The sequence below is a fragment of the Peromyscus eremicus genome, chromosome 4 (genome assembly GCF_949786415.1).
Source record: "Peromyscus eremicus chromosome 4, PerEre_H2_v1, whole genome shotgun sequence".
NCBI classification, from domain to species: domain Eukaryota; kingdom Metazoa; phylum Chordata; class Mammalia; order Rodentia; family Cricetidae; genus Peromyscus; species Peromyscus eremicus.
Window position 1 is genome coordinate 11,371,332 of NC_081419.1, and position 26,586 is coordinate 11,397,917.

A 26,586-nucleotide genomic window follows, 5' to 3' on the forward strand; every position below is an offset into this window, starting at 1 on the left:
CATGTTGAAGCTCATCTTAACTTCGGGTGCTTAGGTCTGCTGTTGTCACTGACACCCATCCACCTCCCTCCCAAGCCTCCTAGTAACACTAAGGAACACTTGACTGCATGGCATCTGATGTTGCAGAGGAACAGGCACAAATGCCATGGTACCTTTGCGGTTCTGGGTGGCTTGAGGCACTGGCATTAAAAGAGTAGAAATGAAAGGCAGACCATTCATAGAGCAGGCTGCTTTCAGATGTCACTTTGTTCACAATACCCCTGGTTTACAGGCTCCAGACAGCTTGGGGAGAAAACATCTCTAGCGCATTTCCCTTAGTGCTGACTATTCTCCTCCACTCTAATCATTAGTGAAAAATAAGAATCAGGAAACTTACAGCAAGTGATTTATTATAATGGTAAGACTCACCTGCCACTGAAAGAATGCAGTCAGTGTTTACATTGCCCACTGTGTTCTTGGCAGGACTACAGAGACAGCTGCCAAGCAGGGCTGCAGTGTGTGCTGGGCATCCCACTTTCTGACTGTACATTTGGACAGAGCATGAGGAGTGCAATCAGAGCAGATTTCAGCTCCTCAAAAGTGCCGAGGAAACACGCTACTTGAAGAAATCTTCAAGTAACATCAATTTTGTGGTGTTAGAAAGCCTACAATATTCAGTATTTTATAATTAAACTACTAAATAAATTAGTAACTTTTGCCACTGTTAATACACTACCTCCCAAAGTAGGGCATTTATTTACAGCAAGGCCAATTCTACCAGCAAGGGAACTTTCAGACTCCAGACGCTCCCACTGGTCAGGGCCTCTTTCTCAGGGTCCCAGAAAAGGACTTGGCATCAGCAGGCACAGGACTGCACTGTACTGCTCTGCCTTGTTCAGCCTTTAACAGAAGCCAACCTCATAAACTGCAGGTTCTGTATGGGTACAAAGTTGTCCCAGCAACCTTAATGCTAGAAGTGAATAGAAATTGCTACAGAAAGAAATGTAAAACATAAATTTTATTTTTATATATCTATCTATATAAATACAGCTTTAGCACAGAACATCTACTATAATGAGGTGTATTTATGGGGTATACTAAAGGAAGCAAATCCTTATTAAAGTATCTGGCCTAACCCTCACACCATTTAAATGAACTTTTGATGACTGACTACAATGAGAAATATTCTAGCTACCTAACCTGGAAAAAACAGATTCCTTAAGTCGATTTGGTTTCTGTGGACTCAGTATCACCTTTCTGAGTCTTGCTCAAGTTGATTCTGCAAATAATTAGCTAAACTCAACCAATTGCACATATTTCCCACAGTTAATAGTTTTGTTTTTTTAACTTTTCTATTGCTTTTTTTTTTTTTTTTAAATGGCTTCTTGCTGTTGCTGTATTGGGGCATGCAACACAGGTCAGAGAAGGTTCTCTTCTTGAGAGATTGGCACTTATACCCTCAGCCTGTGTTGCAAGTGCGCACATGAATCCTACGGCACTGTTACCAATGTTACTGCTTCTGATATCCCAGCTTCTTGGCCAACAGAGTGCCCTTTCATTTTAATTCTTCTTAAAGTGTTCCTACCACTGAATTATTATATTCCAACAAGTGCTTCTGTATGTATAATTTACATAGACATTATATCCTAAATTTCTACCCACATACACTTGACTCAGTGAATGTGAAATGTTTCTCTTGAATAAAAAGCATTTACAAGAGTATTAAAACAAATACTGAAAATTACTATTTTACATTTAGACCATAAAAATTTAAAGTTAATGCAGTGACATAAGACCTAAGAGATCAAATACATCATATGATTGTCATATATGCAGGTTGTGTTAATTGGTTATTGTTTTTTCTTTAATCAGAAAATAAAAGAGCTTACCTTTGTGAACTGAGATCACAGCTTACAGTCACTATATCTCAGCCTATCTTATACAAGTGATATGGCTACGGAGGTCCGAGGAGAACGAGAATAAAGTGAGATAAACGTGCTGAAAACTGCTTAAAAGTATTAACCTGAAATACACAGAGGGTCCAACACCAGTTTTAAAAATATATTAACGAGGTATTCCCAGCTCTTCAATTAATTATGGTGACTGATGCATGAATTTCAAACATTCACCCAATTTTTTTTTTTTAAAAGAAAAGGCTAATCCAAGCATGATCAGTATTTCATTCCCAAGGTTAACAATTTGAGATTATTACAAACAACATCAGGAGCTACATAAACCCAACCCCTTACTTCGCCATACTATGCACCAAACCTCATCGGCATGAGGTATGTTGGAAATCTATGGAACCATTATGGGCACAAGAGATGGGGCACTCCTGCAGCCTTAAGGGACACAGGTTGCCAGCCACACCTCTGGTGAAGCGCCGGCCCCCACCAAGAGATATGGCTTAGGGAGGACATCTGTCTCAGATAAATTATAATACTGCTAGCTGGACAGTCAAAAATGTAAGTGCTTGAATTATGTGCTACAAATGACTAAAAAGTGTCAAAGGATAGCATAGTTCACACACAGATTCTTAAGTTCTACATTAATTTGTAAACGCCCTGACCAGAGCTACACCAAAAGGATTACATCTAGATATTGCTACGTTTCCAAAAGGAGAGCTTTAAAACAGACATTGTGGCTTTGGACAAAGTATTGCTCTTCTTTAAAATTCTCAGTCATTGTTTTCAAAAAGGGTTAGAGTGGTGGATCTGAAAGCTGGAAAGCCTCAGGGGTCACATTGCTCTTAAGACCGAGATATAGAAATTGCCATTCAAGCCAGACAACCTGATGGTTCTAGAAGTCAGAGAAGAAATCTTGAGGGCCCAAGTGAATAATAAATGGTGCGACGCTCAGAGGCTGGCAATAGGGGCTGTCAATGAAAAAACCACCTACAGTGGAGAAAAGAGCAGAGAAGCAGAGCTTTATGTTAATTTCACACAATTGGACGAAGCTAAGAGCTTCATTTATATTTCTCTGCTCTTTCAGCTGTAAGTGGAATTTTCATTACAAAATGAAGGGTAGGAAGGGCAAAAGGTGGGAGGACACTTAATTCATTACAGATTTAAACAGCTGAACTTGCATGGTTACCACTTCTAACATAGGGTTGACAGCTCCATTGTTTTAAGTAAAGCAGAGAAATGTAAAAGTTTGCAGCAACTCGGCAGGTTTACAACATGGTTAGTAACTTCCAACAAACAACAAAATTAAGAAGAAAGGGGGAAGACTTGGTAGGAACCATTTGAAATGACGGCCATCATGTTGGAGAACAGCACAGCTCCCTCCTCCATCAGAGAGGGGGTGAGTTATGAAGCAGAGTCAGAGACTGCAAAAGTATTTTCTCAAGAGAAATCTCCAGAGAGATTCCAGCCTAGAGTCCAAATTTGATGATCAATTTCAAATAACAATACAACTGCAACTGCCAATTAATAGTGTTTCAAAAACAGAGGACCACTATAAATATTTAATTAATAAAAACTGGACACTAGCAGCCATGCTTTTTCTTCTCAGTGATGGCTCTGTTTCATCCATAGGTCAGCAAAACAAATCAACGAACATGAGAACTCCCAGCTGAGAGGGCCCTGCTCGATTATGTCTTGCCACTAACACACATGATGAGAAGGACAAGTTCAAGCTATTTCCAGCAAGTGACAAGGTTTTATTAAAGTATCACCCACCACTAGCAGAAACACAGAGTCAACAACAAATGATTGTGCACTATACATCTGAGCAGTGATGCTGCACTTGTGCCTCCATGCCCATCTTCTCCCCTTTGCTACCAAAGGAGCCTGACATGTAAGTTAGTAAAGACCACTTAAAGTGATGGGCACTGCTTGGTTTTGAAAAGGAATTGAACAGAGAAGTAGTTATTTCCTACTGAGTCATTTTTAAGACACGGTGACTTATACATATCTGCAGAGGACTACCTGAATGGGGGTGAATACCTTAATGAAACCATTACCTTCTAGTAACATCATCAGCTTTCCAAACAAGGTGAGAATGCAAGTGAAGACTTGGGTCTGCACCCTTCACAGAACAGCACAATGTTACTGACTCAGTTTCCACCAGTGTAACCAGGTGTCTGAAAAGTAAATGCTGACCCATGGCTGAAACCTGTCACTTTTCACAGCAGCACTCAACAAGAACTGGGACAATCGGAGAGCGAGTTTTTATGGGGATCCTGTTGCTGCTTTAGATTCTGATATCATTGAAGAGGAAAGGAGACCCTTCAAGGAATCCCAGGAAACTGCTAATCGTCTATCTTCATGAAAAAGTCAAGGAGTGAAAGAGTCTTACAGAGTGAAGAAGGCCACAAGAACAAAAGAGGGTGAGTGATTAATTTATTTTTTTTTAACTTGGAAATTCGTAAACTAAAGTAATCACAATCCTCCTTCCCCATCTTTGGGTGCTGCCATCATTTTAAAAAGCAATGCTGGGATAACAGAATGTAACCTTATCATGGGAATGCTCTTGTACAACTGGAGTACAAAGAGCTTACAAAGTAAGTAGACTGAGTCAGGCTAACAATCATCTCTGCTTTGTTTTAGCAGCTTGCTTACAAGTGAATGGGTTTCTAGGGCTAAGTTAATATTAGTTTGCAATTCCTTGAAATCTGATACCAAAACATATCAAAAATAATAAACTAACATTATTCAAACCCATATTTTATTGGCTTTAATTACACACTTCATTATTTACAAAGTTAAGGTTTAAATGAAAAGTTTCTACTGTATTTGGAAAAAAAAATAACTACAGCCCAAATTAAAGAGCCCTGGGGCAAGCACATCAATCAGCTACGACTCAGTGGCTGCATCAGGAACCAGGCAGTACTCTGTGTTACAACAAAGCAGTTTATTTGTGATCAGTGTTGAGACTCTATACATCCTTCACAAATTTAACTTGACATAATCTGATACTCTCTGAGAACGTCAACTTTGAGCTGCTAGACTTACTTCCCTACAACAAAGGGGCTGGTATAAATTATTTCCAGGAATGAGGTACCGTTTCACAGAACTGGTTTCTTTTTGTCTATTTTCAAGTTTTAGAGAACTGAATTTGCATTTGTTAAAATCAAAAAGTAGGAAAGATGTTCTTTACAAATAATTTTGATCAAGTATGTGTTCAAAGAAAGCAGGATAAAAAGGCTTTTTCTCTAACATTCTGCATTGTACTGTACTGTTGTTCAATAGGAATGAGCTTCTGTCATTTGCTAAAAGAATGAGTAGTGGGGAACAGGATATGTTGGGAATTTCATAACGGGTAACAGAACCATTCTCTTGGGCAAACCTACAGAGAAAAGAAACGGAGAGGACTCCAATAAAAATTTCAGGTTAAAAAAGTTCTTACAATAATTATCATTAACCATTTCCAGATTAGTCAGTCCATTTTATAAATACCATTTTGGAAGAGGCCCACAAATCCCTCACAAATCAATTGCTCTTCTATCTTATAAAAATGCCCGTATCACAGAATGACACTCAGAAATGACATCTGAGTGAGCAGGCACAAATTCTAAAGATCAAAATCAATGCTGGTGATTAACACTGTTGTCCTAAAGTGACTCTGGAAATGCATATGGCACATGACATATTAAGGAGAAATATGTCAAGATATAAGGCTTTCTGTGCGGGCCTCAACTTCCAGGAAAGACAGCTCCAACCAGAGCTACTGACCAGCTGTTTATTTTCTCATGGGCTACCACTAATGTTGACATGGCAAATCTGGAAAGATTAATATTGTTTTCTTAATTTGTAATTAATACGTTCTTGTGGCCTCACAAACTCCTGCACACTAAGAAGGATTTGAAATCTGCCCCTGTCTTTATACTGATGTTTAACCTAGGAGAAATCACAAAGCAGCAACAGCAGGTATTCAAGAGCACCAGATGATCAGAGGGAGATAACCCCACATGCAACAGCTTTACAAAGGCCAAAAGACATATTTACCTTACAGCCAAAATAAAGCATTGTTTTAGTAGATTTGCATCACAGTAACATTTAAAAACCAAATCTTTTATGTGAAAAATGGGGCATCAAATTACACCAGCTTTGGAAGTCAGTTATATGGCACATGAAAGAGAGGAGCCCACTGAGGCTCAGAGGCCACAGGGTGAAGAATGTTAAGAATGGACCAGGAAAGAAAAATTAAAAAGACTGAGGAAAAACATGGATGTAACTGAAGAGTCTAAAAATCAATTTTTTTTAAAGAAAAAGTCTTTAGCAACGCTTTACTATAATCATCGTATTATTATGTGACTGACACACAGACTCAGAGCAGAAGCTCACAAAAGGCATAGGCAGAGCGAGTAAGTCAAATGTGCTGTGTCTGGGTTAACGACTGACCCCATTCCGGAAGGATGAGGTGTTCGGGACATTCAAAAGATAGAGAAAGGGTAAACGTCAATGGTCAAACTGAAAACAATCCGACAGTCTGAATTCAGAAAGAACTGTAGGTCAAAACATATTCTTGGACTAGTCCCCAAATCCCATATCTGGGATTGCTGTAGTTCAGTATATGGGGAAGACTGAGCCATATGAATGTACTAGAGGAAACAACCAGGCAAAGTACTTAAGTCTAGGATCTGCACTTTGCCCAAACAAAACTTCCTACATGCGTTTGACCCATGCTAAACTATTCAAACTCTACACTTTGAATGTCTAAGGACCTATAATTGTCATCAAAACAAAAATGGTAAAGCTGATGTGTGAAGAGAAAAGGCACAAGGTGAAGGTCGGAGCTCAAGTAGAGGATTCATGCCATGAATAGCGATGCATGGAGGACCTTTGCTTTCCATGTGCATGCATGCCTGGTTTGGGGCTGTGTGGACACACACACACACACACACACACACACACACACTCACTCACTCACTCACTCATACACACTCTTTTGCTCTCTTCTCTCATTGACAAGCATCCTGTAGATGGTGGCTGATTCTGTAACATACAGCACCTGAGTTACAAAAGATGTCTAAGAGCATATCACTGACTCCAAACCTACTGCCTCCATTGCCACATAAACCTCATTCAAAAGTTATCCAAAGGGCCATTAGGGTTCATTCATATATCTGCTGCTATTTTTTTATTTTGAAAAGGAAAGAAGGGACAAGCCTAGGATTTTCTAGCATCAGCTACTGACTTCTGGAGAAGGAACAGTTAACATTGACAATAAACCCTATCCTCTCTGTGGGACCAATGACACCTATCCATTCCCAAAACAAAATGTATGGCAAAGACTAATGGGTACAAATTTGAAGTGATGGCTTCATTCTCTTGACTCAAATCACCCACATTCATAAAATTCCATACAGAAACTAACAATGTGGCCATGTAACTGGCAGGTGGTCAGGCTAAAAACTGGTGTGGCCCTTCAGTAGCCTTTGAATGGAGTATAGTTTTGCTATAAGAAGAATTACTTCGAATATTTAATTTCCATATGGTCAGAAACAGGCAATAAGAACAAGCAGTTCTCCAATCAGGCAAAGCAGAGAGAAGAGCAACTTCAACCAAACCAAGAACCACAAGGTTGTGGCATTTGAGGAAATTTAAGTTGGGTCACCAGAATGAGTAGATCTGAGATCCTCCGACTTGTTTATGGAAACCCCTGGTCACAAACTATGTTCTGGGTTGCTGTGACAGATGTGCTAAGAAGAGCAATCAGTAAGAAGGTGTACATACCATATGCAGGGGCAGCTGTGCTGTAACCATACGGTGTTCCATAACCTGGTGCAAAGAAGAAGAGAGCCATCAGTCCAGGCCTAACTGGAGCACCCCAGACTCTAGAAGGCCAGCAGCACCCCTACAGAGGAGTCCAGCTACTTCCTAGCTCTGCTCAGATACAGAAGCCTCACACTGTGATCTATAGAGATCTCCTTAACTTACCCTAACATCCTCCTCCTCCTCCTCTCTTGTTCTGTTCATTTCTGTTCTCTCTCCCCTCTCTCCCCTTTCTTTTGTTCCTCCCCTTCTCCTCTCTCCCACTCCCTCCATCTGCACTTCTATACTGTTCTCCAATTTATCTACTTGTCTGTATACTCCACTAAAGTGGCAGAGATCAAATTGTAGCTTTCTATCACCTAAACCTAGCAGAACAACATTTATTAACCAAAATAATACTTAGAACCACCGCAATTACCAATTTCTCAAAGATGGAACAAGGAACTTTCCATAGTTCCTTTCAGAAAAAAAGTGACAGAACATGCTGCAGCCTCAAATGCCACTAAAGAGCATGTTTGGGTCAGGTCATGAGCCCAGTGGCAAGGTCCACAACTTAACAGTATCTGAATGCCAAGCCCCAACTCAAAGTCTCGATGTAAAAGTTGGTAACTTGATACATTAGTGTCTCTTGCCTATGGAAAAAAAAATTGATCGTAGTAAGCAAAAAGTACTACTAAGAACACAACTGTTTCTGAACAAGTTAATTCTGGCATTAACTGCTCGCATATCCTTAAGCAAAGAGCACGTATTTTGCCATACTCCCATCTTTTAAGTGGGAAAATCCAAGCTTCTTTATGGTGTTGCTGTAAGGTTTAGATACACCATTTTAATAAAAACTGTAATTTCTCATCTTTCAGGAAAAAAAAATTCAAAAGCATATAAATAGGCAATGGTTTGGCCAAGTCCCAGGGGACACATTTTAATTGGTCTCTAACTATGACAAAGTCCCATCATGTTTGTGCACACTAGTAATCCCAGCACCACAGATGCTGAGGCAGGTCTAGGATTCATACAGTAAGGTTTCAGGGCATCCTGTCTTTAAATACAAAAAACAAAGCAGGCTGGGCATAGTGGCCCACACCTTTAATCTCAGAGTTGAAAGGCAGAGACAAGTTATAGAACTCTGTAAGTTCAAGTTCTATAACTTCGCAAGTTCCAGGCCAGCCAGGGCTAAAGAGAGACCCTGTCTTAAGGCACAACACAACATGAATGCTATATAAAGCCTTACTCGAATCTAGATTTTTTTTTCTATCATATCATATCAAGTCACAACTGTTCTAGAACTGCTTCTGCTTATGCTTATGCTGCTCAAAATGATTTATCCTTGAGACCAGCATCAAATATCAGCTCCCCAGGACTGATATCCCCTCTACTGTCCAACCCATGATGTTATAGCTTCCCAATATTGCACTATGCTCAATCAAACGTCTATTCCTGCCCCATCTGACCCTGAGTGCTAACTGGAGCAAAAGCCCTTTGCTCAGTTTTTATAAAGCACTAAAGTACATGCAGACAGGTGCCACATCACTCTGCAGTTAAAATAGGAACAGTACAGTCACCATACTCACTAACTGTAAATTTCAAGAGGACACAACACAGCTAAGATAAATATAAGGAAAAGCAAGAGTAGCCAAGGTCAAAATAAAAATAAACGGTTTTAAAAGTTTGTATTTTCATATTTCATAAATGTATTCCAGGAAATGAGTGCTAGCTCCATAAGCTACAATGTCAAAGGTTTTATTGAAAGAGTTGAAACTACAACTAGTTAAGTTGGCCAGTAATCAGGCCACCAGGATTCTAACCCTGACCTTTAACTAGCAAGATGGCTGAGTTACATGAAGACTCTCTGAGCATCCATGCTCCGCATAGCAGCTCAGTGGTCAGGGAAGTTAAAGTACATGTAAAAACACCTATGCCATCCCTGTGGACATAAGACACTCCACAAGTGACAGACACACATCAAGATCCAAGTTAACCTTAACCCTTTCTTGCCCCCACACACAAAAAACAACTGGCTTGTGTTGTTTTTACAAGCTTCAGGAGACAAGCCTTGTATAGAGGTCAAAGCAATGGCTTAAGACAGAAGAGCTGGCAGCCAGGAAACACACGCAGTCCCTCTCAGCATCACTGTACTAAACGCAGCTACATACCCTCGGGTAGGAAGCAAATGACATAAGATCTGGCAATGACAGACATTACCAGACTGAGACCCAAAAGAACATGCCATCAAAAAACAGACTTATCTCAATAAATACCCATTACTGAATAAGGCTAAGACTATTAATTTTCAATAAAGAAAGTGAGGCTCACAGAAAGGTATCTTAATGTTGGACACAAAATGAATCAAAGTACATGTCCGCAGTTCCTTTCACTCCTATTTTCGTAATCTTCATCCCATGAAATAGCACAACTGCTCCCCTAGTTCATCAAGCTAAAAACCTTGGCAGTACTCTCGAAACTTCACAATTCAGTCTAATTTACTCCACCTATGAACAATGTTGCTTCCTGTAGTCTGTTCACATCTTGTCACCCATCTACCCTCCCCGCATCTACTGGTTTCCATAGTCTATTGTACACATCTACAACAGCCTTCAAGCTTGTGCCATTATGCCCATGTCTGTCCTTGCATCCCCTCTTTACCCTACAGAATGAGTAATATTTACAAATAACATATAATTTTGCCCATCTCTCCTTAAAACCCTTGATGACTTTCCACTGTACTTAAGATTCTAAAACAAAATCCAAGCCATGGACTCCAGGACTGGGTAACTCATCAACTTTAACTCACATTTCCGCCCCACCCCAAGCTCTTCCCACTGTTATGGGATATTTGTACACTGTGTGAAAATGTATCACTGTGATTGGTGTAATAAAAAGCAATTTTAGCCTCACTAACCAGTAGTTTAAAGTACCCATTCAGAATTTAAGTCACATAGGAGAAGCCAAAACTGTACAAAACACTTTTTCAAGGCTCTCTGCATTTTAGGAAAATTTCCAGAAACTATGACAGCACACAAACTTCTGCCTGCAAACGAGCCTCACTTCTCTACACAGAAAGCCTACAACAGTATGGAGTTTCTGCACATGGAATTTGCTCTTCCATCCCAGCAGCCTGCTCACTCTCCACACTCCATTCCAGTGTCAATTCTTCAGGGAAGCCTTCGAGGACCCACTAGACTAGATCGAGATACTCTGTTACATTCTCACGACATGATGCCCATATCCTCCCGGACTCATCTGTTTTAAGTTTTGTTACTTGCTGACTTTTGTTACTTTCCTTCCCCACTATAAGCTCAACAACAGTAAAATCTGTGGTGTGTTACAAAGCAAGAGAACTCTGTAAGACATATCCCCTAGGGATGCAACCAGAGTAAACTTGTAATTCCAAAGCCACATCATTCATAAAAATTCCCAAATGGCAACAACATGCACAATAAAGTAATTCTAGGGAATTCTTAGGGACATTCCCTTTAAAAAAAGGGAAGAAAAAGAAAAAAAAGACAGGCCATAATATTCATACAAATTTCATCTTGGTCAACAAATACAAATGGCTTGTCAAGTGAAAATTTTCACTGCTTCATCATCACAAAGAATGTCACTTTAACAAGCCAGCTGGACATGTTAAAACAACATACAGATCTGAACAGAAGGCTGATAGTGGGCAGCTTTCTGGATCTCCCTCAAGCCATGTGGCTAAACTAAAAAGGCCAATAGCTTCGGGAATGTTAACACCTGCATCAAAGTCCTTACTACGCTGCTTGTTCCACCCAGACCTGGTTGCCCTGCCTGGAAACTAACTTCCACCCGAGGAAACACTGAGGAGTAAGAAGTGAAGTAACTTACATGGAAATACCTGCCACACACACACACACACACACACACACACACACACACACACACACACACACTCTCTCTCTCTCTCTCTCTCTCTCTCTCTCTCTCTCTCTCTCTCTCTCTCTCTCTCTCTCTCTCTCTCCTCTCCTCTCCCCACCACCTTGTGTTGTATTTCTTTGACTGTTCTCAAATACTGAACTTCATAAGTGCTAATTTAGCCAGGATACACCCCTATTAAGAAGCCCCATAGCAATTCTGGTAAACCAAGCATGACTGTGGTATCCACCACAGAATACACCCTGTTCTGCTGTCCAAGCACCATAGTTTGTAGAATAGCTTTTAGATTCCTCTATCAAAATATGTTCCTTCATCCAAAGTCATCCACGCTTATCTCTCTTCTCCCTCCAGAAAGGCTCTAGTTACTCAGCACATTCTTTTTTTTTCCTTTGGGGGGGGATACACACACACACACACACACACACACACACACACACACACACTCCTCTTACACATGTACAGTGTTTCCAGAGACCACAAACAACTTTGGAGAATGAGGAAATGCTGTTCTCCAGGCCTGGAATCAAAAAGGTGTTTGATCTTTAGCAAGTGGCACTAACCTGGAGCTATGTAGCCAGGAGCTGCTGTGGCCCCCACGAACGCTCCCCTTGTCAGAGTTCCTCTTCCTCTGCCCCGAACTGCCTGAACTGCTGCAGATACTGCCGTATTCACAACACCCTTTGCCTGTATTAACAACAATAATAATTTCATCATTGAAAGAATTGTCAGCCTCTCATTTGCTATGGAGCTTCAGGTGAGACAGTAAGCCATCTACAGGTAGAACTCCTCGGTGGACTATCTGCAAAACAGAAATGACATCTGTCTTAATGAGCTATTCTGAAGAACATGCTGAACATATGAAAATACTGAGTGACTATGTCTCACTGGGCGGTGGTGGGGGGAGGTTACCCAGGAAAAACCTTCTACACACAAATTTGGGTCAAATTACACCCAAAGTCATTAGAGACACCTGACACATTGGTTTAAAAACACTGAATTTTCCACCCAGAGGTAGAAAATATTCCAGCAATAAACTACCTTGAGTTAGCTGTGAACCTGAGTGGGGTTTAAAAAAAAAAAAAGAGAGAACAGTCTAAGACAGGCAGACCAAAGATGTCCCAGTCCCTTATCACTTCAGGAGGTCCTAGGCTTTCTTTGAGTTTGTTCCTTCTGCTTGTGTTTGCATGTACCAATCATTAAGTAAACACCACCTGAAACCTCCACCTGCTTCAAATGCCATGGAACACTGATGACATCCCATCATCTCTCTCAGGCAATCTCCACCATTAACTGTAAAATGAGGATGAGACCTACTTTGTTTTTCTTACATTAGAAGCAGCAGTGGGTATAAAACAGACATCAACACTAAAAGAAAAAAAATGACGAGACTCCTAAAATATCACCTTTTCCCAAATGAAACATTTCAGAAAAATCAAGCTGTGTCTAGTGTTAAATACTATATGCTTCTTTTTCAGTACAAAAATGCAATAAAAACTCAAACTAGACAGAAGGAGGGCAGGGGTGCACACAAAGTATCAGCTAGAAACTACTGGATCCCTCCTGTGGTAGAAGCCCACAGCAGGTAATGCCAGGGGCTTCCTTCAGAACCACACCTTAGCTCTAAGCAGCCATAAGAAACCTCCCAAATAGAATGGATATGTACACAGACAGCCATTTCTCTTTTGGCTGAAATTAGCCAAGCCATACACAAAACATTGATTCCTGGCTATCAAGCACACTGAACACATTAATTTTATGGTTTCTAAAAATGAATGGGTATTTTTCAAAAAAGACACAGTTGAGCTCAAAGTAATCATATTTGACTGTAGAGTGACTCCACACAGATCTAATTTATGTTACCACTAACTTCATTATCTAACTAATATTTTAACCCAGGCTAAAGATTAATTTTGTGTATGAGAGTGCTTCGTCTTTGCCCGTCTGTGTCTGTGTATACATCACATGCATGACTGGTACCTGTGGCGGTCAAAAGAGGGCAAGTCCCCTGGACCTGGAGCCACCAAGTGGATGCTGGGAACCAAACCCAAGTTGTCCTCAAGAACAAGTGCTCTCTTAACCACTGAGCCATTGCTCCAGACCCTGAATATAGGCTTTGTAAATACTAAAATTTACTGATCAAGGTGGCAATGATCTTTCTACATAATCTAGAAAAATAATTGATCCTGTTTTTACTAAAAGAATTGAGAAAACCTTATTTTGTACATTTATACCTCTATAATTTAAAGATTTTACTTAATATTAATTTTACTTTTGTTTTTTTCTCTGCTTATATTCTGAATCTTTAATTCTAAATAGTGTTTATCATAATTGATAAAACAAATTTAAGTGAATACAAAACAAATGTCCAGATGGATGAAACACGCAACAAAATGTCTCTGGCCTTTTGCCGCAGAAGCCCTGGTTTCAAAGGGCATCTATTCCTGCTCTCTGCTTCCTAACTGTGGGCATAATGAGTCACCCACCTCCTCCTCCTCCTCCTCCTCCTCCTCCTCCTCCTCCTCCTCCTCCTCCTCCTCCTCCTCCTCCTGTCATCATGCTTTCCCCACCCTAATGAAATATACCCCTGAAATTGTGTCAGTGTCACCTGAGAAGCCCTCACCTACCATTTCAGAATGTTTGTGGAGAAGATGCTACGCCTGAATAAAAAAAAGCCACCACTAACAGATGTCCCTCTGGCCCCTGAATTACTCAGCTACTAACTAGACAGCCTCAAATATCAATTCAAGAGACAAGACTCATCTTAACTAACCATGAATTAAAATCCCTTTTGTTTTTACTTTGTACCTATTTACAGACTCATTAGGCCCTAAGTTTCTTAAGACCATCATCAGGATCATTGCTGCATATGCAAGAGAGCACCCTCACCCTCCCTCCCTCAGACATCAGCAGACTGCCCTGGAAAACTTAGGCAGCCAATCCCACTGTATAACAGTTTCAAGTTAGATACCAAACCAAGGATAACACATTTTCTACTACCTGGTAGAATTACCTACTCTTCTTTTTTGAAGCAGGAGACCCCTAAAACTACTTACAACCAAGGAAAGTAGTATGTGCTCTAATGAAAGAACATATAGCATTGCTGAGTATAGAAAAGAAGATGGGGGACAGGGGACGGGGAGGGGGCACTGCTGCAAAGACAGCATAACATGCTCAACTGTTTCTATAGGACTCAGAAACTAAAGAAATCTCACAGGGTTCCCCAAATACTGGGTTAAACTCATCCACAGATGTGTAACACTGTTATCACTGTAAGTCTACATAGTTCAACCAGAAAATGTTTCTTTAAAAACAGGTACCTACCCTATACCATACAGGATGGCTGTGGATTGTGGAAACCATGCCAGCCCTGCTTATCTTATAACTGAGTTAGATGGTGGTGAACTGGGAGGAGCTCTACCACTGGGGAAAGGCCATTTGCCATGTGCCAGCAATCTTACGTAACTACAACTATTGTTAAGGCTGACACCATAGGAAAAAAGAGCTTGATAATGCCCTGTTCCTATCAGCCTGGATGTGCATCTGCTATAATCCTCAGAAAAAGCAAGAGAAAGTTTCTCACTGTCAGTCTCCTTCCACAATCCCTGCATTATCTCACCAGCTGGAAGTAGTTATGAAGGAAATAAACAGTGACATCTAAGAGAGAGTGGAGCTGAGTATGGTGGTGAGTGTCCATCCCAGCACTTATAAGGCTGAGGCAGAACGGTTGTAAATTAAAGACTGGCCTGAACTACAGAGTGACAACTAGTCTCAAAGAATCCAACCACCTACCCACAGCAAAGTTAAATGAAAGAAATAAATACAAGAAAGATTTAACAGTGGGGAACTGAAGGAACATGCAATCACTACCATGATTTTCTCAGTTGTCCTCTCTCTCTCTCTCTGTTTATCTTAAATTTCAGAGTACAGGACTGATAACATCCTGAGAAGCAAATGGAGACTAGTACCTAGGCAGCAATTTTCTCAGCACCAAATGGAGGCAGCCTATGCCCAGAATTAAAGCAGCAGCAGCAACTTCCCCGACACCTGGAACTCTGTTATGCCACAGCCCTCTGGCTTTCCTTCTTGTCTAGATAGCAAGTACAACCTAAGAGTACTGCTGTCCCTTGGAGCACATTTCTTAGATTGATTTTTTTTCCCTATGGATCCACATGGAAATTAAAGTTGTTTTTCCTATTTCATCATTTAAAAGGAAAAGAGGGACAAATTTGGGGTTTGGTTTGTTCGTTTTGAAACTCACTATGTACAACAGGCTGGCCCTGAACTCAAAGAGATCCATCTGCATATGCCTCCCGAGTACTGGGATTAAGGGCTATGGCACTGTGTCATATATATACATAATTACCACTTTTAATTAGCAAACAAAGTACAGTGTATGTACATTTTATACATACTTTGCTTTTCCTTAATCCTCCTCCCCTAACCCCCTTCTTCTCGCAGTGCCTTTGACAGGGAGCTTCATCTATTAATCATGTAACTACCTACAAGTTTCTTAATTTCTTCCTCTGTAAAACGTGATGGTGTTCTACCCTCCTATAATGGATTTACCATATGTAAAAGAATCTAAATATGTTTCACTGAAGTTCAAATTGTCTAAGCTCCTTTCATTAGTCTAAACATTTAACGTATTTGTTTCTATCACGTAATATATACTCAGACATTAGTGTCACCACCAGCACTCACTATGAGAAAGACAATGTATTTTATATTTTACTCACGTTCTCTCTTTTCCCTCAGAATTATGTAATTGACACATAAAATATGTTTTAAAAAAATGTCTTTGTGATACAAAAATGAAAGGATGGAAGAATCTCGTGCTAATACATGTAACCAAGGGGCCATCTTTCCCAAATACCTTATAAAGATCCTAGGCCTCCAGTGGCATTGCCATTCCCAAAGCAGTAGTCTATACAGACAACACAGTCATGTTTTATACTGCCCACAGAGGAGAGTCTCTCTCTGTCTCTCTCTCTCTGTATCTCCCCTCCCCCTCAAACAAATAAACAACAACTACCACCACACATAAGGGCAGGGTGATAACAAAGTGGATGAGTAGCTACAGACTGGGAGAGAGTAAGCTCCAGCAGGCAGGCAGGCAGTGACCTAAACTGGACAAATGTTCTTACCGCAAAGCCCAAATACCTCCATTCCTCACTGTACCAATAATGATTTCACTCTCCATAAAATTATGGGCAGAAACCAAAAAGCCCACTGAACAAAGAAGTAGTGTCTTGATGTGCATTACTTATAACCGATCCCAAAGAGAAAGCTGCCAAGACATTAAGAATAAACAATTTCACAAAGCTTAAGTAACACATAAGCAAATTTGAGGGCAGAAATCACAGGGTCATCTCAATAGATGCAAAAAAGGCTTTTTGACAAAGTTCAACATCTCTTCATGATTAAAAAAATAAAAAATAAAAATTCCACAAGAGGGCCAATGAAATGGCTTAGCAAGTAAGGGTAATTGCCACTGATCCTGATGAACTGAGTTATCCTCAAGCACACATAGTATAGAATAGAACCAATTCCTACAAGTTGTCCTAACTTCACATGCATGCCTTGACATGTATGCCTCCCTCCTGCAACAAATAAATGAACGTTTAAAAAAAGACATAGCTGACACTATACTAAATGTGAAAAAAAAATCATAAATGAGATGGGTGTCAATTTTTTCTATTGTTACTTAATATAGTGCTCAAAGTCCTACTTAGAGCAATCAGATAAGAAGTGGGGGGCAGAAAAGAAGTCAAATTATCCCATTTGCAAATGATAAGATCTTATGCTTAAAAGATCCTAAAGACTTCACACAAGAAAGTTAAATCTAATAAACACTTTCAACAAAGTGGCAGAATATAAAAATTAACTTTGATATATAAAAGTAACCAACTTGCCAAATTCATAACAGCTTCTAATCAAAATAACCAGGAATAAACCTAATGAGAGACCAACGATCTCTATAGTGAACTTTAAGACTGGAAGCATCATAATAGCTCATCTCAAATTACACTACAGAGCCACAGTAACAGCAACTAGCACAAACCAGCACACGGATCAAGGGAGTAAACTAGAAGATCTAGAAATAAGTCCACACAGCTACAGCCACTTATTGTTTGACAAAGGTGTCAAAATACACACTGGGGGCTGGAGAGATGGCTCAGAGGTTAAGAGCACTAGCTGCTCTTCCAGAGGACCTGAGTTCAATTCCCAGCACGCACATGGTGTGCTGTGGGATGTTCTGTATGGCAAATGTGTTGCTCTGATTGGTTAGTAAATAAAACACTGATTGGCCAGTAGTCAGGCAGGAGGAAGTATAGGCGGGATAAGGAGGAGAATAAAGCTGGGAGGTGGAAGGCTGAGTCAGAGACACTGCCAGCCGCTGCCATGACAAACAGCATGTGAAGATGCCGGTAAGCCACAAGCCACGTGGCAAGGTATAGATTTATAGAAATGGATTAATTTAAGATATAAGAACAATTAGCAAGAAGCCTGGTACAGCCATACAGTTTGTAAGCAATATAAGTCTCTGTGTTTACTTGGTTGGGTCTGAGCAGCTGTGGGACTGGCGAGTGAGAGAGATTTGTCCTGATTGTGGGCCAGGCAGGAAAACTCTAGCTACATGGTGGCTTACAACCATCTGTAATGAGATCTGGCTTTCTCTTCTGGCCTGCAGGGATACATGCAAACAGAACACTGTATACATAATAAATAAATAAATCTTTAAAAAATACAAACAAACAAACAAAAAACAAAACAAAACAAAACACCACACATTGGAAAAAAGACCACCTCATCCACAAAGACAAAGGATATCTACATGTAGAAGAAGGAAACTAAGGCCCAGTCTCTCACTCAGACCAAAAAACAAAAGTGCTAAGGGAAAACATATGAAGATCCAGGCACAGGCAAGGGCTTTCTGAAAGAATTCCAAAAGCACTGGAGATAAACTCAAGAACCGACAAAGGCAGTTGCTTCCACTACACAGCAAAGAAAACCACCATCAAATGACAGATACGACAGTCAGGAGCCAGGCAGTGGTGGCGCACACCTTTAATCCCAGTACTTGGGAGACAGAGGCAGGTGGATGGCTGTGAGTTTGAGGCCAGCCTGGTCTACAGAGCTAGTTCCAGGAAAAGCACCAAAGCTACACAGAGAAACCCTGTCTCAATATACCAACAACAACAACAACAACAAAAAAAAAAAAAAAAAAAAAAAAAAAAAAAAGACCAAAAACAAAAAGACAGTGTGCAGAATAATAGAGAAATCTTGGCCATCAGACAGGGAATTATCGATAATTTGTAAAGAACTCCAAAATCACTCAATAAATAGGCTAATGAATTGAATACAGCTCTCAGAGGAAAAATATAAATGGCCATAAATGTTTGAAATAATGTTCAATATATCCTTAAACATCAGAGAAAAACAAAGATAACTACACCAAGGTTCAATCTCACCCAAGTCAGAAGGCCTATTGTTGAGAAAACAGTGCTGGAAGTATAGATACATGGTGAAGTGTTTGCTTAGCATGTCCAAGGCCCTTATTAGATTCACTCACCTGTATGGCCCCACCACCCTAACAACATACATAGAAACTACAAAATCTAGCAAGGATGTACATTAAGGATCCTTATTCATGGGGTCTAGAGAAATGGCTCAGTGGTTGGGAGAACTGGTTGCTTTCCAGAGGACCCAGGTTCAATTCCCAGCATCTACGTGCCAGTTCACGACTGTCTTTAACTCCAGTTCCAGAGGATGCATAGCACCAGGCATACACATGGTGCACATATATGTGCATGCAGGAAAATATCCATAGACATAAAATAAGGATTTTTTTAAAAAGAAGAATCTTTATTCACTGCTGGTGGAAATGTAAATTTGATAACCACTATAAAAATCATACAAAGGTTCCTCAAAAAACTAAAAATAGAACTATAGTATAACACAGCTATACCACTCCTTTGAGTATACTCCCAAAGGATTCTAGGTCTACACTACAAAGATAATTGCATATCCATATCTATTGCTGTAATATCTACAATAGTCAAGATACAGAATCAGCCTAGAAGTCCATGAACAGATAAATGGATTAAGAAAATATGATGTGTGCGTGAGCACGCATGCACATGCACACACACACACACACACACACTAGAGAGACGAGAGAGAGAGAGAGAGAGAGAGAGAGAGAGAACTTTTATTTAGCTATAAAGAAGATGAAATTATGGTTATTTCCAGAAAAAATGGGTGGAAATAGAGATCATTATGTACAAAATAAGACCATTTGGGAGGAGAAAAGTACCAGCATTGGGTTAGAAGGGATTGGGACAGGGTAGAGGATAGTGGGTTGGGAGAACAAAGTACCATGACAAACATGTATAAAAATATCATAAGAAGCCATGCTGTGGTGGCACACGCCTTTAATCCCAGCACTCAGGAGGCAGAGGGAGGTGAATCCCTGAGTTCGAGGCCAGGGAAACTTCCAGGACAGCCAAGGATCACACAGAGAAACCCTGACTCGAAAAACCAAAAAAGAAAAGTCATAATGAAACCCCTTAGCTTACATGTCAATTAAAAATATGGTGAGGGTAGGGTAATGGCTCAGTGGTAAAGAGTGCTAACTGCTCTGACTTTGGTTCCCAGTATCTACTTCTGGTGCCTCACCACTGACTTGACCACCTGCAACTACAGTCAGCTTCAAGGGATCTCACACTCTAGTCTGGGCTTGTAGGCACCCTCACACATGTGACATACATTCAGAGACACAGATAAATATGTAGCGCTGGTTGGTTTGGAACTCCATATGTAGACCAGGCTGACCTGGAATTCACAGGGATCTATCTGCCTATCTTGATTCCCAAATGTGGGTTTAAAAAAAATAAGACTAAAGGAGACAGTAAAATGGCAAATAAGCAGGAAATTTAACTTAATATTACAATGGTTGCTTCACTCATACCTGAGGAATGATCTTCTTTTTCTTATTATTTGCTGCATTGGGTCCAGAAAACAGCTTCTCCAGGGCAGCTAGTGCTGCACTTGCCTTGGCCACTTTCTTGTTTGGACCTGCACCTCTAAATTTCTGTCCATCTACTTCTACCTGAAATTACAAAGAGCACTTTACAGTTATCTTAGACAACTCCTTGTACGTGGTTTTAATTCAAAGACATCATAGGGCTGGAGAAATAGTTCAATGGTTAAGAGCACTTGATGCTCTTACAGAGGACCTGGGTTCAATTCTTAGCACTCACATGTGGCTCACAACCATCTGTAACTCCAGTTTCAGGGGATGATACACATACATACATGCAAGCAAAACATTAGTACACATAAAGTAAAATAAACAAATCTAAAAAATGAAAAATTTTAAGAACAATCATAATACTGAAAGTCAAAAAGTGTTCTTAAAATAATAAAGCTAAAATGCTTTCTACTATCAGTTCAAGAATATGTCTGTGAGATGAAAAATAAGGTGGGTATGTATCTAGGTACACACCTCCATTACAAAGCGCTTGTCATGGCTTCCACCAGTCTCTGAGATGAGTTCATACTTGAGACCTCTCCTCTTTTCATTGAGCTCCATTACAGGGTTTTTGCCACTTGCTGTGAGGATAGGACCCTGAGTTCTTACCTAAGAGACAGGGAAGATAGAGGTTCAATCAAGACTTCAGAACACTGAATTTCTTTTTAATATAATTATGCTCAAAGTAAACTCATTAATTCTACTTGAAGACATTTAAGGGCTAAAATGAATCACCTTTGTCCCCTCATGGCAAAACATTATCAAAAGTGATGAAAGTGGTAATTACTGTAGTCATCTCAACAGCCTGCCTTTGAAGCAGTTCTGCCTTCATTGAAAAACCCAAGGCAACCTTGCTACTCACTCCACAGTAGTCCAGGGTCTGAACTGAACTGTTCATGTTCTGAGACTGTAGGTAACTAGCAAAGCAGATACAACAACCAGAATTTGCTTGATGCCTTGAGGTTCACCGTTTCCATCTTTAGATGTGCAAGAAATAACTCTCAATTTTGGATATGAGAGGCAAATGTTTCTATATGCCTCTCAGTCCCTCTAAATATATTTGAAGATACCTAATGTAAAAACAATAGGCTATAAACTATGGATTTTGAAGTTTAAAAATAACAATACAAGTAGTCATTCCCTGGTTTCATCACTGTAAAACTGTGTGTGTTGCAGAGCAGGTGCCTGCTGTGAAAACATGGGAGAATAGACCATACTCTGTTTTGTACTGCTGAGGTGAAATCTCCCTTTGAATTCATTCTCTACTCCAAGCAAGCTAGAACTCAATGCTTTTTGTTGTTTTGTTTTGGTTTGGTTTGTTTTTTTGTTTTTGTTTTTGTTTTTGTTTTTGAGACAGGTTTTCTCTGCATAGCTTTGGCTATACTGGAACTCACTCTGTAGACCAGGCTGGCCTTGAACTCAGAGATCTGCCTGCCTCAGCCTCCTGACTGCTAGGATAAAACGTGTGCGCCACCACTGCCCAGTGGAACTCGAGTTTTATATTCTCATTCCTTCCAAGAGCTGAGATTACAGCCAACTACTGCCACACCCATCCACAAAAAATTATTTTTAAAGGCAATCGGGACAGTTTTCTTAAAATTGACATGCACACCTGGCTTTAAAGGGATAAGTGCCAGACCAATCATGAGTAGGTATCAAGGGAAAAGGGAGAATTAGCAAGTCAAAGGCCAAAGGGAAGTATGGCAATATAGGGATGGGGATATATTACAGCCTTATTAGAAGGATGGGTCCAAACTACCAAACCCTTTTTATGCAAACAAATATGCTTTATCTCCCCCCCCACATACACACACCCCAGCACACACAAATCACCAATTTTGATCAATTAAACTTTATTAAATGAAGAAATAAGAGGTCTCTACTTGATTACCACAAAGTGTAAACAGTACCCACTACCAAAACTCGTGTAGCTGCTATGAGAGCAGCTCACATTGCTCTTTTCTTTCCTAATTCTCTCTGTAATCTAGTCACCTGGACTTCATAATTTATAGGCTCTTCCTTGTCCTGGTAAACATATCACTGTCAACAAAACAGTAAGTGGTCCTTTACTACCACCAGTAAAGGAGCAATCCTCTGCTAACAGACTCCCTACCTACCCTCTTCAGCAACTTAGGAGAACCTAGTGTCCTCCTCAGACTTTATGCTCCATCAGTGTTCTCCATACCAACCAGCACACTTGGCATTTCTCAGACATGTACTTGCAACTCCAGGTCATGACATCTTGTCTTCTTTCAGGCCAGAATACCTGCTTCCTCCTATTCCTGGGATGGCAAAAGTCCTCATGCAGAACTGTTCTTGCTGCAGCATTCTAAATTTGCATGGCTGTATGTGTATGTGCCAGGAACAACTACTTCTTCCTTTGAGATTTCACATTATTGCGTTTATCTGGAGCACCTACTATGAATCTATCTTTCTGCTTTCTGCAGTGGTGCATCTTCAGGTTCTGGACACTGTGTTTGAAGCACCTGAAGCTAAAGTTACTGACAGGGATTTACAGACTTGAGTCCTTAACAATTACTTATTCTTAAAACTAAGGGTAGGAAAGTTGATTTTGTTTTTGTTTTTTGTTTTTTTTTTTTTTAACGTTAGGATATTTTTTTTGGCTTTCCAAGTCTCCCCTGATTTGCAGGAGGTCTTTTTTTTTCTGCATGTCTGCTGTGTGTATGTGTTTCCTCATCCTCAATAAAATGCTTTCTTCCTTCAACTGCCTGCCATTCTATCTTTTGGGCTTGAAATTTCTTTGCTGCTATCTGCTGTCTACAGATTTTTCCTACCCACTTTTTACTCTTTTAACTGGCAGAGAAAATAAACTTAACCAAGACTCCTAGACAGTATCACTCTGGGGGCTCATCTCAGACTTCTGAAGTTGGTATCATTTTAAGACCTATCTTGGGATTTCTTTTGAGGACCAACTCATCAAGATGCTACCTCACACAACAAGCTCCAAAGATACATACCATCACCAAATAGCTTTCTTGTGCTCTGGATCATTGCCATCAGTTAAATTTTATCATAGTCCATTAGATGACCCCTCTTTTAAAACACTGTGACTGCTGCCCACATTGTCAACCCTTTGTCAGCTCGAAGAAGCTAAGAGGAGTTGTCCCCCTTAAACTCTCCCCACCAAGGAAGGGTAATGAGGACTAGGAGTTAGACTCCCTGTTAGGCAGACAGACAGGGAGAGGGGCCATGGCTAGGCAAGAGAGATGGCAAATTTTCAAGATGGCCAGCTTTTGACTTGAGACAAAAGCCTGGCAGCTTAAAACAAAGGCCTTGGTGGCTTTTGTCTCCCACCAGCAAGCCCCCTGTGATGGGCAGGCTCAAGTTCAAGACCTGCTCAGAACATGTCACACAACAGTCCTGGGCCAATCAACCATCTTGTCTTTCTTCTGACTAACCCTAAATTAGGGAAGGAAGACTCTATAGAGGCTTTAAAGTCCCTGGAGAAGAGACTGGGTTTCTCAGCTTTCTGAGTCCTCCCTCTGCTTTGCAGAGTCTTTTTCTCTGTGTGCTCTATGTCTGCTATGTATATGTGCTTCCTCACCCCCAATAAGCACCTTTCTTTAAAAAATAAAATAAAATAAAATAAAATAAATGTGAGTTTCTGCTATTATTCCAAAGCCTGTTCTTCAGAGAGAATTGTAGCTAGAGTTTTCCTCCCTGGCTAAGGTCAGGGCAAATCTCTCTCACTCGCCAGTCCCACAGCCACTCAGACCCAACCAAGTAAACACAGAGACTTATATTGGTTACAAACTGTATGGCCGTGGCAGGCTTCTTACTAACTGTTCTTATAGCTTAAATTAATCCATTTCTATTAATCTATACCTTGCCACATGGCTCGTGGCTTACCGGCATCTTCACATGCGGCTTGTCATGGTGGCGGCTGGCAGTGTCTCCCTCACCCAGCTTCCTGTTCTCTCAATTCTCCTCTCTGTTAGTCCCGCCTATACTTCCTGCCTGGCCACTGGCCAATCAGTGATTTATTTATTGACCAATCAGCAACACATTTAACATACAGACCATCCCACAGCAGAGAATGCAGCCAACAGGAGCTCCTCCCAATGCACTATAAATACTCAGTACTTAGATTCATTCCATTCTATTATCTGGGATCACTAGTTCAGTCTAGGACTGACTCCGATTCTGAAACACACAGTTGGCAGTCTGCGCCCTCCTGTAAGGATGCACAAATTAAATGGTGAACTTATGCATACCCTCATGTGCCCCAGCTTAGCATGCATGCACTTTAAAAAATCTGTTTCCTCTACTAGATCTTTTAGGTTTTTGTTCTTCAGTTAGTACCGATAGTCTTGATACATTATAATTATCTTCTATGGCCAGTAGGCTACTTGAATTGGGGTATATCTATTTTTTTTGCATAGGTATGTTGACAGATGCTTTTTGAGTTCATAAAAGAAAATTAAGATGTAAGCTATGTTGAAACATGGCTGCCTTCCTAAGTATATTCAGAAATAAATCTGGGCACAATTAAGGTAAAAGAGCCAGATGTTGTGGCAATACTCCTGTAATCCCAGCACTTGGAAGGTAGAAGCGAGTTCAGTGTCAACCTAGCTATACAGGGAGTTGGTGGAGGCCAGCCTGGACTACTAGAAGCCCAGTCTCAAAAATAAACAAAACAAGCAATCAGAGAGCTCCAGCTGTGGCTCAGTGGTAGAGTGCTTGCCTAATATCCACAAGGTTTAGATTGATACCCACTACCACTCAAACTATAGTAATATATTCCTCTATGAGACACCTGTTCTTTTCCACATCTCTAAGGTTTCCACAGCACTCGCACTACTTTATTCCAAGGAAGAAAAGAACACAAGTATACCTCTAAGGTACTGGAGGTCTCAGTTGTAGAATTTCCAGTATTATTGCTTGAGTTTGAAGACACTGTTTCATTTTTGCTTTCATTATCTGATTTTTCATCGGAGCTCATACATTCAATATCTGCATCAAAACCTGTTGGGTATCCCATTGCCTGTAAAACCTGTACAAATCCCATTAAAACACATTTATTCACTTACCAAAGATCAAAAAGGACAACTGAAATTCTGAGATTAAAAAGTCTTAGAATCTGTAACATTTAGTTTCCGGAAACACCTGTGAAGAACAAGATGGCACTACACCTGTGAATCCTCAATTCAGTCCATCCCACCTACCAGGGTAGCACTGCATGAAGACGGGAGAGCTGCCTCCGAGTACCAAGCTCAAAGATTCAAAAATGCAAGCCTAAAGTTACTGCTAGCTCATTTAATTTGGAGAACAATAAAGAAAAGATACAGCATGGTCAAGCTCAACCAATGGAAAAGGGGGAGAGGGACAGCAAAACAGCACTTAAAAAAGGAAATGAAATTAGAAAACAAAGAGACATTGAAATCTACTCCTATCACTCTCCTCTGTTCTACAACCTCTCCAACTGCAAAGCAGGAAGACTGGATCAGCTGACCTCCAAATTCTATGACAATCATTGAGGAATTGGCCAAGGAACAGAATCCAGAGTTGTTTTTGTTACTGCTTTGTCCTGTTTGTATTTGGCTGGTTTTGTTTTGTGTTTTACCTTCAAACTGGTTTACCAGTAGAGCCACAATTGCCAGCTGTGTTTCTTAGGCATCTCTCTTAAGGCTTCCTAGCTTTATGTCCTGGGGTTTCTCAGTTTTCTGAAACAAAGCTTTCACAATACTACCTTTGTGGACCTGTGTTGCAAGTATGTATGTGCATGCACATGTACAGCATCTTTGACCTCTCCTTCTAGATCACACTACTTTTACAGTAAACATGACAATGAATTCACTAGAATCTTATTGAGTTTCTTTCAAAGCAGGTTAATAGGAGTTACTGACTAAACCTTTTTTACTTTATTTTTAAATTAAAGAGAGTGATAAGGATCAAACCCAAGGCCTTGCCAGGCTACATACATGCTCACCACTAAGCTATTCT

At 40.3% G+C, this 26,586-nt stretch overlaps 1 protein-coding gene across 9 annotated transcripts in view; it reads right to left on the bottom strand.

The window, feature by feature from the left end:
* Window positions 1-692: 692 nt before the first annotated feature.
* The window catches only part of Strbp (spermatid perinuclear RNA binding protein), a 134,851-nt gene continuing 108,957 nt past the window's right edge, over window positions 693-26,586 (bottom strand). For 6 of the 9 annotated variants that reach the window (XM_059260201.1, XM_059260197.1, XM_059260199.1 and 3 more), the window contains 6 exons: window positions 25,478-25,636; window positions 21,097-21,231; window positions 20,560-20,700; window positions 12,149-12,272; window positions 7,659-7,703; window positions 4,815-5,268 (listed from right to left, as the gene is read on the bottom strand). In XM_059260201.1, coding sequence (XP_059116184.1) covers window positions 5,192-5,268; window positions 7,659-7,703; window positions 12,149-12,272; window positions 20,560-20,700; window positions 21,097-21,231; window positions 25,478-25,636 — 681 coding nt within the window. In that variant the 3' untranslated portion in view covers window positions 4,815-5,191. Of the gene's footprint in view, window positions 970-1,327; window positions 2,003-4,814; window positions 5,269-7,658; window positions 7,704-12,148; window positions 12,273-20,559; window positions 20,701-21,096; window positions 21,232-25,477; window positions 25,637-26,586 lie in introns of those variants that run through there. The other 3 variants (XR_009378712.1, XM_059260203.1, XM_059260204.1) reach the window with 3 other exon arrangements.